Source organism: Pinus tabuliformis, chromosome 3_1, assembly GCF_031772625.1.
Source record: "Pinus tabuliformis cultivar Carrire ecotype Pingquan chromosome 3_1, CPIR1, whole genome shotgun sequence".
NCBI classification, from domain to species: Eukaryota; Viridiplantae; Streptophyta; class Pinopsida; order Pinales; family Pinaceae; genus Pinus; species Pinus tabuliformis.
This window is the reverse complement of record NC_142301.1, coordinates 240278561-240292800: the sequence shown is the minus strand read 5'-3', so window position 1 is coordinate 240292800 and position 14240 is coordinate 240278561. Positions and strand designations below refer to the sequence as shown.

Sequence of the window (14240 nt, the reverse complement as noted above, 5' to 3'; positions counted from 1 at the left end):
AGATGTCCAACCTTGCCACAATGCCAGCATTTCACCTTTGTCTTCTTTCCTTTGGACTTTGAACGAGAGTCGCTATGCTTTGCCCCGGAGTGTCTCTCTCTTGAGCGACCTCTGGCCATCATTACCTCTGACGTAGAGGTGTTTGCATTCGACCTCTTCCTCGTATCCTCAGACAACAAGGCTCCAACAACATCGTCAAACTCAAGAATGTCTGTTGTACTAAAGCTTAGGAAGTAACAAAGTGATCCCAGGATTCGGGCAATGAACACAATAGAGTTATTGCCTTATCCTCTGAATCAAATTTCACATCTAGACTGTCTAATTGCACGAGTAAGGTATTAAAAACATTCAGGTGATCATTGATCGAGGTACCTTCTTTCATCCGCAAACCGTAAAGCTGCCGTTTCAGGAGAATCCGATTTGTCAAGGATTTCGTCATATATAGCTTCTCCAGCTTCGTCCACAAATCAGCTGCAGTCTTCTCTGACACGATGTTAAATAAAACATCATCAGCCAAACACAACCGAATTCCGCTCAAGGCTCTGCCATCCAATTCACTCCACTCATCATCTGTCACGGGGGAAGGCAGTTTAGACCTGCCCAACAATGCCTTTGCCACGCCCTGCTGTACCAACAGTTCATGCATTTTTACCTTCCAGATCTCAAAATTATTTTTCTCATTAAACTTCTCGATTTCGAACCGGGCACTTTGAGTTTTCGCCATTTGTATCAATCAAAAAACAATAATCTCCAAAAAACCATCTTTTAAAAAAGTTTGTGATTAAATACCAGTAATTAGCAAAACCAACTGCCTATGCCTTTCTGTCTTTGCCTTTAAATAAAACAAAAAACAATATTCTACTATGTGAATCACAATGTACCAATTCTGCAATTTATAAAAAAGTTCGAATCACCAATGTAAGGATTGATCCGCTCCACCAAAAAAAAACTACTCCACCATATGCTTTCACCCACTTTAATATTAATCCACCATTAACAAACGTTCACACTTTCCATTACGTTAACATGGTTTATACAATATGTGTAACATATGGTTTGTAACATGGTATATATCATATGCTTTTCAACCTTTTATGTTAACATATATATGTAAAACACACCGCATGTATTTGATCTATCCACGCCATTTTTTAAAATATAAATCCACGCTGTTTCAAATACATACCCACGCTGTAAACTCACAGCAAAAGAGTGTTTTACCAGCGCGCAGGGCAATGGACAGCTCCAACAATCAACAATGGACGGCTCCAGCAATACGCCAATACAGAATCCACGCTTCCGCAGGCTTCCCACAAAACGAAGTTCTCTAAACCGGGCGTCCTTTACACTGATATCCAACTGTTCGGTTCCGCATACAATCGCTGTTTCGGGCGGAGAAGTATCTGATGGCAGATCGCAGAGTTTGAAACACCAAACGCCTCGCGCCTCTGAGAGTCCACAGACAAACGCCCGCGCTGATTATGCCACACAGCTCCACGCTGAACATTAACGCACCAGGATTGGAGACGTTCCACGCTTAGCTTGACTTTACTCAGGCGCGCGCACTCAGCAGCAACTATAACGCACCAGCACCAGATCAGCTCTCAAACGCACCAGCACCAGATCAGCTTTCAAACGCACTTCAGTTCTGCTACAAAAAACGACCTCCTCCGCTGCGCCAGGCCTCCAACATTGCTCTGATACCAATTGTTGGAGATCAGGCCTCCAACATTGCTCTGATACCAATTGTTGGAGATCAGATGCACAGGTAACAATAAAACATAAACACAGCAATTAAAATCATGCATAGGAACACATCTTTTTAACGTGGTTCACCCAACCAATCTGGGCTACGTCCACCAAACTAAGGCATTGGCAATTTTATTAATTAAACAGGAGATTACATCAATAAAACTCTCACACTCACCCACCCAGCTATGCGTATGACCACCTTTTTTATAGCAGGGAGAATCTAACTGCCTCTCACATCAAATTTAAGAAGCATTAATTTTCACCCAACAACCTGGAGCTAATCCAGCAATAGATATCTATTGTTGTCACACACTGTTATTCTTTCCTATTTTATCTAAAACAGAAAAATCTCAACATAAACTAGTAAGATATATTTCAGAATGGGATTTATTTTGAGCTCAAGCGGTTCTGTAACATTTAGTGAAAGACGAATGATATGAAATCCCTTCACAAAAAATCCTTGGGTTTTTCAGATTAGTAAACTCTCATGTTCTTGTTATATTTCCTTACATATTCTTCTTTGGCTATATTTCCTTACTTTCTTGATGAATTCAGACTCTGGGAGTTCCTTAACAATATTGTGTTAGTCTTTTGTATGATTTTAAAGATAGATCTCTAAAGAAAACATAGATGGATAAGAAAATATGTTCAAATATATAAAAGATAATCTAAAATAATTATTCACATTCTGAAAGTTAATCAATGTAATGAGAAAACAAAGAAAACTATAAATGCATAAGGCTACAATTTGTTACATTACGGGTCATTCGGGAAAGAATTATCAGACCTTCAACAACTACAATATTCTCTTGAAGAACTTGATAGAAGATAGAATGTAATATGTCAAACAGCACGGCCTATTGGAGAGAAGCAGTTTAGGTAGATTGTCCAACCTCCAATGGACCCCCGTATTGGAGATGTTGGAGCTGGAAAAAAGGTTAGGAAAACCAATTCCAGTGATGGATTTGAGGATCAATCATGGTCCAACAAAAGATAGCATGGAGAGAACAGATTTAGGGCAAGGCAGTGACACTAAGGGGAAAGCCAATGAAGGTATGGAATTTAAGATACATTCAATTGTGCGATCACTGAATTGATGTTGAAGAGCATTCAAGAAAACACCCTTTAGGAAAAGCTCAATCCAAGGATTTCATCTTGAGTAACTAGGAGTTACAGTTGGAAGCATTAGACTTCACCAGCGAAAAGTTGAAGTTAAGAATAAGGCAGCAGTTATTATTGTCCACCAAGTTAGTATTCTGGTTCCGCTGGATTGGAATCTACAAACACTTACACTTTATTTTAATGTGAGGAAACTGAAATAATCCTATTGTGGGAAACATTTAGAAGTAGGAATTACATAAACATGGAAGCCAATGCTAGTAGCTCTTACTAAACACAGAAACCACAACATTAAATTGGTGAAGATAAATCGGCAAGGATTGAGTTTCAGCATCTCAATGTGTAACATATAATTGAAAACTGTCATAGTTCTGTGCTGGGAAGAAAGAAGTACTAGGTGATCAGAAGCATATCGAAATGATAGTTGACATTTGACCATTTTTAGGATGCATATACAAGAAGTAAATTATGTGGATACATTTTATTTATTGAACTATCTCTTCTTAATGGCTGACCTAATTTTGAAATGTGGAAATATTTTGATGTACATGAAGGTAATCCTCCATGACATTAAATAATTTAATTCTTTCTATCTGTACTCTGAAAACCCTTTAAAAGATGATATATTCTTCAAGTGATTCAATTTCAATCTCTAAATAAACCCAGATAGTTAAGTCAGAAACTATTACGCTCGTGTAAAGAGAGATTATAGATCGTTAGCAAATTAAAAGAAAATGTAATTAATAAAATAAAAGAGACACGGGACCTTTTGTCTATTGATTGGATTATGAATTATAGAAACCTAAAAGATACAGATAAAAATCCTCCACCAGTTACTAGGAATAAACAGAAATATCCTTCCCTTTTGGTGGAAGATTTGGGATTTAGAATCCCAAGGGAAGACTTAGAATCCCAAGTCATATCTGTTTTGAAAACTCATATCCAAAAGTCCTTAAATGAAGAAACTGATATCAGAACTCAACACCATTGAATACCATTCCTCTCACAGCCACTCCTCAGACTTTCAAACTTAACTGTTGAAAAGGTAGCTTAAATTGAACTAGCTTATCTTCCGATAAGCTTCTTTAAATTAAAAGGTGTTATCAAGAATTAGGATTCTTAGGCATTGGAGTAAAACCACAATATATGAAGATGATGAAATTTGTTATTCCCACTCAGCTTTTCGGTGGAAGATTTAGAATCCAAAGGGAAGACTTAGAATCCCAAGCCATATCAGTTTTGAAAACTCATATCCAAAAGTCCTTAAATGAAGAAAGTGATATCAGAACTCAACACCATTGAATACCATTCCTCTCAGAGCCACTGCTTAGACTTTCAAACTTAACTGTTGAGAAGGTATCTTAAATAGAAGTAGCTTATCTTCCAATAAGCTTCTTAAAATTAAAAGATGTTATCAAGAATTAGGCGTTGGAGTAAAACCACAATATATGATGAAATTTGTTATTCCCACTCAGCTATTCTTATGTTTTTAGCAAAGATTAATTGCAATAGATTTATGCAGCCCCTGTTATTGTTTCTTTTTACAGTAAATCTGCAAAATACATATATTTGTATTTTTATGGTCTTTTCAGCTGGGTAGAGTCTATAATTTCTATGGTCTTAATTTTTATACTTTATATTTTATAACCAAGTTTAGATGATATTTTCAAAATTCCAATCTTTATCACAAGTAGCACAACCTTCCATGGAAATCAATTTCACAACTTTCCATGGACGTCAATTTCACTGTTTAAAAGGAACACCAGAATGAAAACGAAGACAAAAGTGATGGATCTGATAAATGAAAACATGACCTAAACTGAATTACTCTTTCTAACTGAACAATTTTTAGCTGAGTTAACTAAGACAAGCCTGATGTGTCTTGGAGTGTAGCAAGCTTAAAATTGTGATTGAAAATTATCAGAACCTTCAATTTATACATTGATTGTATAAATAGTGAATCAAAATATTCACTTGCAAAAAAGTTTAAAGTAAGACCCTGGACATTTCCAAAGTTCATATAACACCAATCCTTCTCCTCCATGATTTTATATCTCACTATTCTTTCGATCATCTTACATCAATCCTTCTCCTCTGTGATTTTTATATGTCACTCTTTCTTTACAACATCTAATGCCATTGCTCGTGTTAATTAATTATTAAATTTAAATATATGTCACTAACGCGAAATCACATTTTCAAATAAACGGTTTGAACATCGATCAGATCTGCTTCAAATACCGTAGCAATTAATGAGCCTGAATATCGATGAGATCTCATTTGAATAAAGTGGTGATTATTTTAAGTTTAGATGACATTGCAAGCAATCCGCTGACATTATTGGTTTGAATATATCAAACAGATTTACCCTTAATAACGTAGTGACTATTTTATATTTCGGCTTACTGGCCTCCCAATTAACGTATTCATTTCTTCTTGTTTCTTATTGCTGCGAAACATTTCAAAATTGGCATATTGAAAAACCAGGGGCTAACACCTTCCTTTCCAAAACCAGAAAGACAAACTAGTACATAATGATTACTAGGCACCAGGATAACCACGCTATCGTTCTGCAATGACCAAATTAGGTGTGGATCTTAACATATTTCCTATTACTCAAAAGATAGAGGAATGTAACTTTGGATCAAATTTGCCTCTATTAATACTTCGTTTCAGGAGTTTTACGATGGAAAGTAGTGGGTTTAAACGCTAATTTAAATATGGGGATTTTCTTTTTCTCAACTATAGTTCCGGTCATACTTACCTTTCTTTAAATATCCATTGGTGATATACTTAGTAGACCTGAGGCTGCACCCCAACTCCACCGAATCAAACGACCTGTAGGCAGACGGTTACCATGGACCTGGACACTTTTAAAAATCCATTGGTGATATATATAGTAGAACTGAGGCTACACCGCAACTCCACCGAATCAAACGACCTGTAGCCAGACGGTTACCATGGACCTGGACACTTCTAAAAATTTTCGGATATTTATATTGGCTTGACTCATCGGCTTAGTATTGTAAAGGTTTTGGAATTTCTTTTCCAAATAGCTTAATATACTCATCATTACTTTAAATATGTTTTTGAAAGCATAAATTGATTTATTTTGTGAAAAAAAAATTGGTTTTAGAATTTTGCAGATTATACAACTTAAACTTAGTCTGAGTCTTAGAATTCTGCAGATTACATATTTCAAATTTATAATTCAAAAATATTTATCAAAAAATTTGGGAAAAATCTTTCTTCACTAAAATCCTGCTAATTACACAACTCAAACTTATAATTCTAAAATACCTATACATTTTAAACAAAATTAACCCAAAATTAAAAGAAAAATGCAATACACTTATGCTTTTCTTCACATAGGTCTGCAAATTCCGGATCGGAGGGAACCCTAAGTCCTAAGGAGAAACAAACGTACCATAATAATAAGAAATTAAATCACGGAAAGTGCGAACTGACAAGTTCCCTAAGATACAGAATCTTCCTGTCAGAGGAAACGATCTTTCAATTGCAATCAAGACTATAAATTTTCAAATGCAAATGGGTTGCATCCCATACTGTTTTCCACAGTCATAAACTTGGAGGACAATAAAAATTTATTCTTATAAGAAATCAAATTTGTTTAACAAATAAAATTTTCCAAGTTACAAAGCCCTTTAAAAATTTCTGCATTTCCTTTAAAGAATGCATTTAGGATAAATCTTCAAAAATTAATAGCCAAATTCCAAATCATTGCAATCATATACTTATTCTAAATTCAATAAAAAACATTTGATTCCACAATTACTAAAGCTTAATCCAAATATTACATATTTTCTTATTATACAACAGATTATAACAACAGTTTGAAGAATAACACTCAATTGCTAATGTAGCATACTATACAAAGTGGCCTCAATATTGTTTTCTTCATAAGATCAAACCCTACCTTCTATGTTAAGAGATTTTTGGAGGACGTTTCTTTTCAGATGCTGGTCACCGATCTGAGCATGATCTGAACCAAACAACGAATGTAGATCAGAATCAGAAAGAACGTAAAATCCTTGTGGAGGACTTGCAGGTAACTTTCTCTTTCTCAGCTTCGATCTGGGTTTGATTGGTGCAGGAGGACAGCAGAGCACCGGAGGTATCTTGTGCTCCTCTGACTTAGGAGTCTGGCATTCTACTTCCCCTTCTCCATTATCCACTAACGAATCCAGGCATTTTTTGGAATACCCAACATTAGTGGTCAACTTCAAACCACCTTGAACAGCTGCCACTCGTGCCAAAGCAGCCGTGCTTCCTGTTACAAGAAATGAATCTACCTCTGGAATGACAGAACCCCTCGTCTTTACTTTTGCCAGCGTAGATGATCTATTAGCAGGAGCCATAATATCAATAACTGCAACTTTCTTTTATTTTTATTAATTCGAGCAAAGATCTAAACATTCTCAGGATAGCAATCCAGTATTCATTATCAGAGAGGACAACATCTCCTTCTTTAATTCCTATCAAATAAAATCCTTGGAGCAATTCAGAGGCAGAGCAAATATTCTGTAGACAGAATAAGCAGCTTCAACCATTTTTTCACTAAACTATATGCAGCTTCAAGCAGACGAAGAAACTTATTATAACTGGCTTATGGCAAGGCTCAGAGATAATGTATGAACGAATTATGGTCCAAGAGAGGTTTTGACAAGGACGGCTCAACAACTGTTAGAAGCGTGCTGAAGTAGAAAACAATAAAGTCGTTGGAATTGTTCCTAATCTCCGATAATTTTGAATAAAACAAATAAGTAAAACAAAAAATTATATGTATAGTGTACAGATGATCGTAATATACTGGATGAAAAAAGAAACATTCCACCTGCACTGTAAATCACAAGGTTACATTTATGCCAATCGCCAATCATCTGAGGTTAGTAAATTCAAATGGTTATTTTTGTCATGGTAAGCACATTTACAAAAGTGGTAATGTAATTATTTTATAGTTTTGAATTTAACAGGGATATACTCAGCTAAATTTATCTCGAATATGATAAAAATTGGTTAGAATCACAAATTTAATCCGTAAACTATACACAATCTAAATTACCCAAAATCTGCGAAACATATACTCTCACTGCAACTCCATAAAAGTAACCATCCTTATAATGCGCCAACCGAAAGAGAATCCCAATCACAGATATTGTCGTTCTGGCCATCCACTACGTTGGCATTTCATGGTTATGTAGAACACGGGTTTCGATTTTGTTCAGCTAATGCTACCTTACAAGTACCCAAAGTGCACGTGCATTAGGAAGCATTAACTAAACCGAGAAGCAACTTTTCAACTAACATTAATCACACACCCTCTCCCATTTTATGCGAAAAGTGAGATTTTTCTAATTCTAATTGATCTAGACTGACGTCTAATATTCATCTAGGATCCTCGTCCATATCATTATATTTTTCTTTGTTTCCCCTGAGACCGCGGTGCTGTGCCACTGGTCTTTGCTGTCAACGTCGCTCAACAACTTTTATTTACCTGATCCGCAGGCTGGCACATGGGAACTCGATTAAAATGGCAACAACCTATGTTATAAACTAGGCTTGTTAATTGACATATTTTGTTAAAGGCAATAACATATAACAACTTTTATTTACCTGATCCGCAGGCTGGCTCGTGGGAACTCGATTAAAATGGCAGCAACCTATGTTATAAACTGGGCTTCTTAATTGGCATATTTTGTTAAAGGTAATAATTGGCAATAATTGTTGGAAATAATAATGCCAACTACTATCTAAAACAAATTGAAAAACACGATTTTGTTTGCAAATGAAAGCATTGAAGTTAGAGCACAAGTACTGCACTAATTATTCCGCAACATATTATAGAGTTTAAAGCATTTAATAAATTTTGGTAAATAGATATGGGCAAGTAGTCACTGGGACAATGTTGTCCACACTCCACAACACCTGCAAGTTTAGAAAACCAATTACTATGTAAAATTGCCAGGTTGTGTATTAATTATTTGCTCTGCGTGCATTAATGTCAAATTTGTATGTTGAGATAAATGGAGAATGGTTTTCGAGAACTAGCAGATATAGTAGCGTACAATGCCTTGCCTCAAGTAGAAAGGGTTATGTTGAAGGACAACAGGAAGAAGGATACAAAAGCCCTATTCTACATTTTTCAAGCAGATCATGAAAGTGTTTTCCCAAGGGTTGCAGGAACAACGAAGTCCAAGAAATCATGGGACACCCTCCAGACAGCCTACAAGGCATAGAAAAAGTCAAGACAACAAAACTGCAAATGTTGAGAAGAGATTTTGAAACACTTTATACGAAAGAGTCTGAGAATGTGGACTCATTTTTTACATATATAATTGGGTTGGTTACTCAAATCGAGTCTCATGGTGAGACACTTGAGGAAAGGAGAATAGCTGAGAAAATTTTGAGAAGTTTGCCAGCAAGGTTTGATGTCATTGTTGTGGACATAGAAGAGACTAAGGATCTCTCACAGTTCTCAATGGATGAGCTTCATGCATCACTGATTTCTCATGAACATAGACTGCATAGAGCAACAAGCTCCTCAATGGAGCATGCTTTCAAGACACAAGTTTCATTTGGTTAAGGTTGAGGCAGAGGAAGATCATATGCTATAGGAAGAGGCATAAGCCCACATAGAGGTGGAAGAAGTAACCCTTGAAGCTCAAGTGGAAGAGGCAGCGATCAAAATCCAAGTCAACGCCCAAGCCAAAATCAAGCACAAGGTTAGAGGTATGATAAATCTCAAGTCCAATGTCATCACTGTAAGAAGTATGGTCATTATGCAAATGAATGTAGAAAGACACAATATGACATTAGTAACAAACCAAGTGTAAATTTCACAAAAGAAAATCAAAACCATGATAGCATGTTTTTAGCTTGTAATGTAGCACAAGAAAAACAAAGTGATATATGGTATCTATATTGAAGGTGTAGCAACCACATGTGAAGGAACACGGAAATGTTTTCCAATCTAGATGAAATTGTGAAATCTGAAGTGACATTAGGGACTGATAGCAAAATCTTTGTCATGGAAAAATGAAGAGTTAATATCCTAAAAAATAAGAGGGAGAAGAAGTACATCTCAGATGCTTACTTTGTCCCTAGTTTAAATCATAACCTCATAAGCATTGGATAGCTCATGCAAAAGGGCTACAATGTCTTCTTCAAAAATGATGTGTGCACAATTTTGGATATGGCTCCACGCAGACAGCTGATTACAAAGGTTCAAATGAAAAAAAATAGAATGTTTCCCCTAAATATAAGATGAAATTTGAAGGAAGAAGGTGCAAAAGCACAATTATTAGTTAACTCACAAGAGGATGGACGAAAAGATGCAGTTGTCACACAAGTAAAATTCCAAGCAAAAGTTAAAGATGAAAATTGGTTATGGCATTTGAGATTTGGACATCTCAATTTTGGAGGTTTGAATTTGCTGCATAGAAAAAGCATGGTGAAGGGACTGCCGCTCATTGAAAACCCAGACAACCTATGTGAAGGATGTATCTTGGGCAAGCAACATAGCGAGACATTTGTAGTGGGAAGGTCAGTAAGGGCAAAGGCACCATTGGAAATTATCCACTGAGATTTATGTGGACCAATGCAGACACCATCAATTGGTGGAAGCCACTATGTGTTGACCTTCATAGATGACTACACAAGGAAGACATGGGTCTATCTCCTAAAACAGAAAAGTGAAGTGTTTGAGCAATTTTGTCAATACAAAGCTCTTGTTAAGAAGGAAAGTGGACACTATATCAAAGTCCTTAGAACTGATAGAGGTGATGAATACATCTGAAATGATTTCCTACGATTTTGCAGGGAGCATGGAATTCACAAGAAATTTACAACAAGATATACACCTGAGCAAAATGGCATAGCGGAAAGGAAGAATAGGACCATTACAGAAATGGAAAGGAGTATGTTGAAGGCAAAGCATTTGCCAAATGATTATTGGGCTATAGTTGTTGCTTGTGCAACATATATCTTAAATAGATGTCCAACCAAAAGCGTCTAAAACGTAGTTCCTAAAGAAGCATGGAGTGGAAAAAAGCATAGTGTCACACACATGAGAGTTTTTGGATGTGTGGCTTATGCACATGTCCCGGATGAGTTGAGGCAGAAGTTCAAGAGCAAGGGGGATAAATGCATATTTATTGGATACAATGATGAATCCAAAGAATACAAACCTTACAATCCATTAACCAAGAAAGTCATAATCAGCAGAGATGTGCAGTTCATATAAGAGGAAGCGTGGGATGGAATTTTAGAGAAGACAATCAATGTGAAAGCATGTATACCACATGAGAACAAAGAAGAATTGACAGCAATAGGGAATTCCTCCACAGTGACTCCCTCTACTCCTATTCACGCAGTCAAGCAAGTGCTTCTCTAAGCATGCCACAAAGCGCAACACCAAGTGACATATCAAGCCCATCTTTAGCAAACACAAGAAGACCAAAATTTAAAAGTTTAAATGAAATTTATGAGCAAGAGGAAATTGATAGAAGCATTGGTCTAAATTCCTTATTTGCATTTTTTTGTCATGTAGATGACCCAATCCACTTTGAAGATGCAGTCAAAGAAGAAAAATGGGTTGCGGCAATGGACGAAGAAATCGAAGCAATAGAAAAGAATGACACATGGAAGTTAGTGAACCTTCTGAAAGGAAAATAAGTCATTGGAGTGAAGTGGGTCTATAAGACCAAAAGCAATGTCGATGGGAAGATTGAAAGACATAAATCAAGCTAGTTGTCAAAGGATACAAGAAGCGGCATGGATGAGATTATGCAGAGACATTTACATCAGTCGCGAGGATGGAGACAGTGCACACAGTTGTGGCGATTGTCACGCAACATAAATGGAAAGTGTATCAGATGGATGTAAAATCAACGTTCTTGAATGGAGTGCTGAAAGAGGAAGTGTATGTTGTGCAACTGCCTAGTTATGAAGTAGAAGGCCAAGAAGAGAAAGTGTATCGGTTCAGGAAAGCTCTTTATGCATTGAAACAAGCACCGCGTGCATGGTATAGCATGATAGATGCCTACTTGTTGGACAATGATTTCGACAAATGTGACAGAGAGCCTACCCTCTACATCGAAGAGAGCAATGGTAAGATTATTATTGTCCTCTTATATGTAGATGACTTGAGTTTTACAGGCAGTGATGATTTCCTCATTGTTGATTTCAAACAAGTCATGAAGAATGAATTTGAAATGACTAACTTGGGGTTGTTAAGATATTTTTTGGGCAAATAAGTGAAGAAACAAAAAATGACATTTTTACTTCTTAAGCAAAGTATGTGTTGGCAATTTTGGAGAGGTTTAAGATGCAGAAGAACAAGCCCGCACCAACTCCAACTATCATGGGGTTGAAATTAAGCAAAGAAGATTGCAGTAGCAATGTCAATCCGACATCGTACAAAAGCATGATAGGCAGCATGATGTATTTGACTGCCACTAGGCTAGATATAATGTATGTAATGAGTTTGGTGTCGAGGTTCATGGAAACACCCAAGGAAACACATTGGCAAGCAGCGAAAAGGATTCTAAGGTATGTCAATGGGACAAAACAGTACGACTTTTTGTACACCGTAATAGATGATTTCGGGTTGGTTGGTTACACTGACAGTGATTGGGCAGGAAGTGTTAATGACAGAAAGAACACGTTAGGATATGTTTTTCATTTGTGTTTTGGAGCCATTTCATGGGCCTCCAAGAAGCAGCCAATAGTGTTACTGTCAACAACAAAAGTTGAATATGTCACCGCAACAGAAGCAACATGTCAGGCAATTTGTATGAGAAGGATGTTCAGAGATATTTGCCACGACCAAGAGGGAACGACAACTATTTTCTGCGACAACACATCCACAATTGCATAGTCAAAGAATTATGTTTTTCACAAGAGGACCAAGCATATTGATGATAAATATCATTTTTCAGAGAGTTGATTAATAATGATGAAATTATGTTGCAGCACTACAGATCACATGAACAGATTGCTCATATTTTCACAAAGCCACTGGCGCATGAAAGTTTTGTTTATCTTAGAAATTGTTTGGGAATTTTCAATGGCAGTAGTTGCGATTAAGGGGGAGTATTGGAAATAATAATCCCCACCGTCTTAAACAAACTAACAACCACCATGCTTGCCCAATCAACTACTGCACGGTTGCGATTTTGTTTGCAGGCGAAAGGACAGAAGTCAGAGAGAAGTACGACGCTGACCATTACGCAACATAGCAGAGAGTTTAGAGCATTTAATAATTTTTGGTAAATAGATATGGCCAAGCATTCATTTAATAAATCTTGGTACATAGATATGTGAAGCATTCACTCCACGGAAGTCAGAGAGAAGTACTACGCTCACCATTACACAACATAGCGGAGAGTTTAAGGTATTTAATAAATTTTGGTAAATAGATATGAGAAAACATTCATTTAATAAATCTTGGTAAATAGATATGTGAAGCATTCACTCCACGACTATTGCCGACACTCAACAACACGTGCAAGTTCATAAAACCAATTACTATGTAAAATCCATTAATTATTTATTGTGTCATGTATTAATGTCAAATTTTGTATGTTGAGAAAAATATGGATGTAAAAGTCATTTGTAAAGTAGGGCAAGTTAGAGAGGGAGAGTCCGACGTAGTGAAGAGAAAATCGTAGAAGAAATCTTGGTGGGCACGTGAAAACCAGTTTTATACACATGCAAGGGATCCTTAAATCACAGTAAGTCTTTTGTATTTTCATTTGGAGCTACAGCCTCCATTTACCGCAAAACTTTTTGTTTTTACTCTGTTTTTCCATTAGTTATGTGTTTTATTAAGCTTCTGTGTAGTTGCAATTTCCATTTTTGCGCAACGGAATTCTGAGTGAGACTCCTCTCCTCTCGGCCTGTAAAATTTTTCTAACAATAATATATAACAACTTTTATTTACCTGATCCGGAGGCTGACTTAAGGCAACGTATGTTATAAACTGGGCTTGTTAATTGACATATTTTGTTAAAGGCAATAATATATGTTGTTAACTTTATGTGAAAATGATATGTTCATAGTTTAATAATGTGTTTGGGGATATCATTACGATATGTCAACATGACCCCTCTTTGGGGATGTCGTCCCACTCTGTGTCACTGAAACGCTAGTAGTATCGTGGTAAGATGAGGTATATCTGAGTTTCTGTTAATTGCTGACTTGTTTTTCTCTTCACCATGTATCAAAATTAGGTGGAAAACATGTAGTTTCTGTGAGTTGTAAATTTAAATATCCCATATTCACTCTGCTCCAAACTCATTAAGTATACAAAATCTAACTAAAACTTATTCAAACCCTAGATGTTCTTA

General features: G+C 36.4%; 1 protein-coding gene across 1 annotated transcript; it reads right to left on the bottom strand.

The window, feature by feature from the left end:
• Positions 1–6636: 6636 nt before the first annotated feature.
• LOC149186697 (uncharacterized) lies at positions 6637–7487 on the bottom strand. The gene has a single exon (XM_089412664.1). It carries the CDS (start codon positions 7248–7250, stop codon positions 6798–6800), a length of 453 nt encoding a protein of 150 aa, XP_089268790.1. The 5' UTR covers positions 7251–7487; the 3' UTR covers positions 6637–6797.
• Between the last annotated feature and the right edge of the window lie 6753 nt (positions 7488–14240).

What these genes read in the sequence shown, in the direction of transcription:
- LOC149186697 (XM_089412664.1), bottom strand. Translation starts at nt 7,250, where the DNA reads ATGGCTCCTGCTAATAGATCATCTACGCTGGCAAAAGTAAAGACGAGG.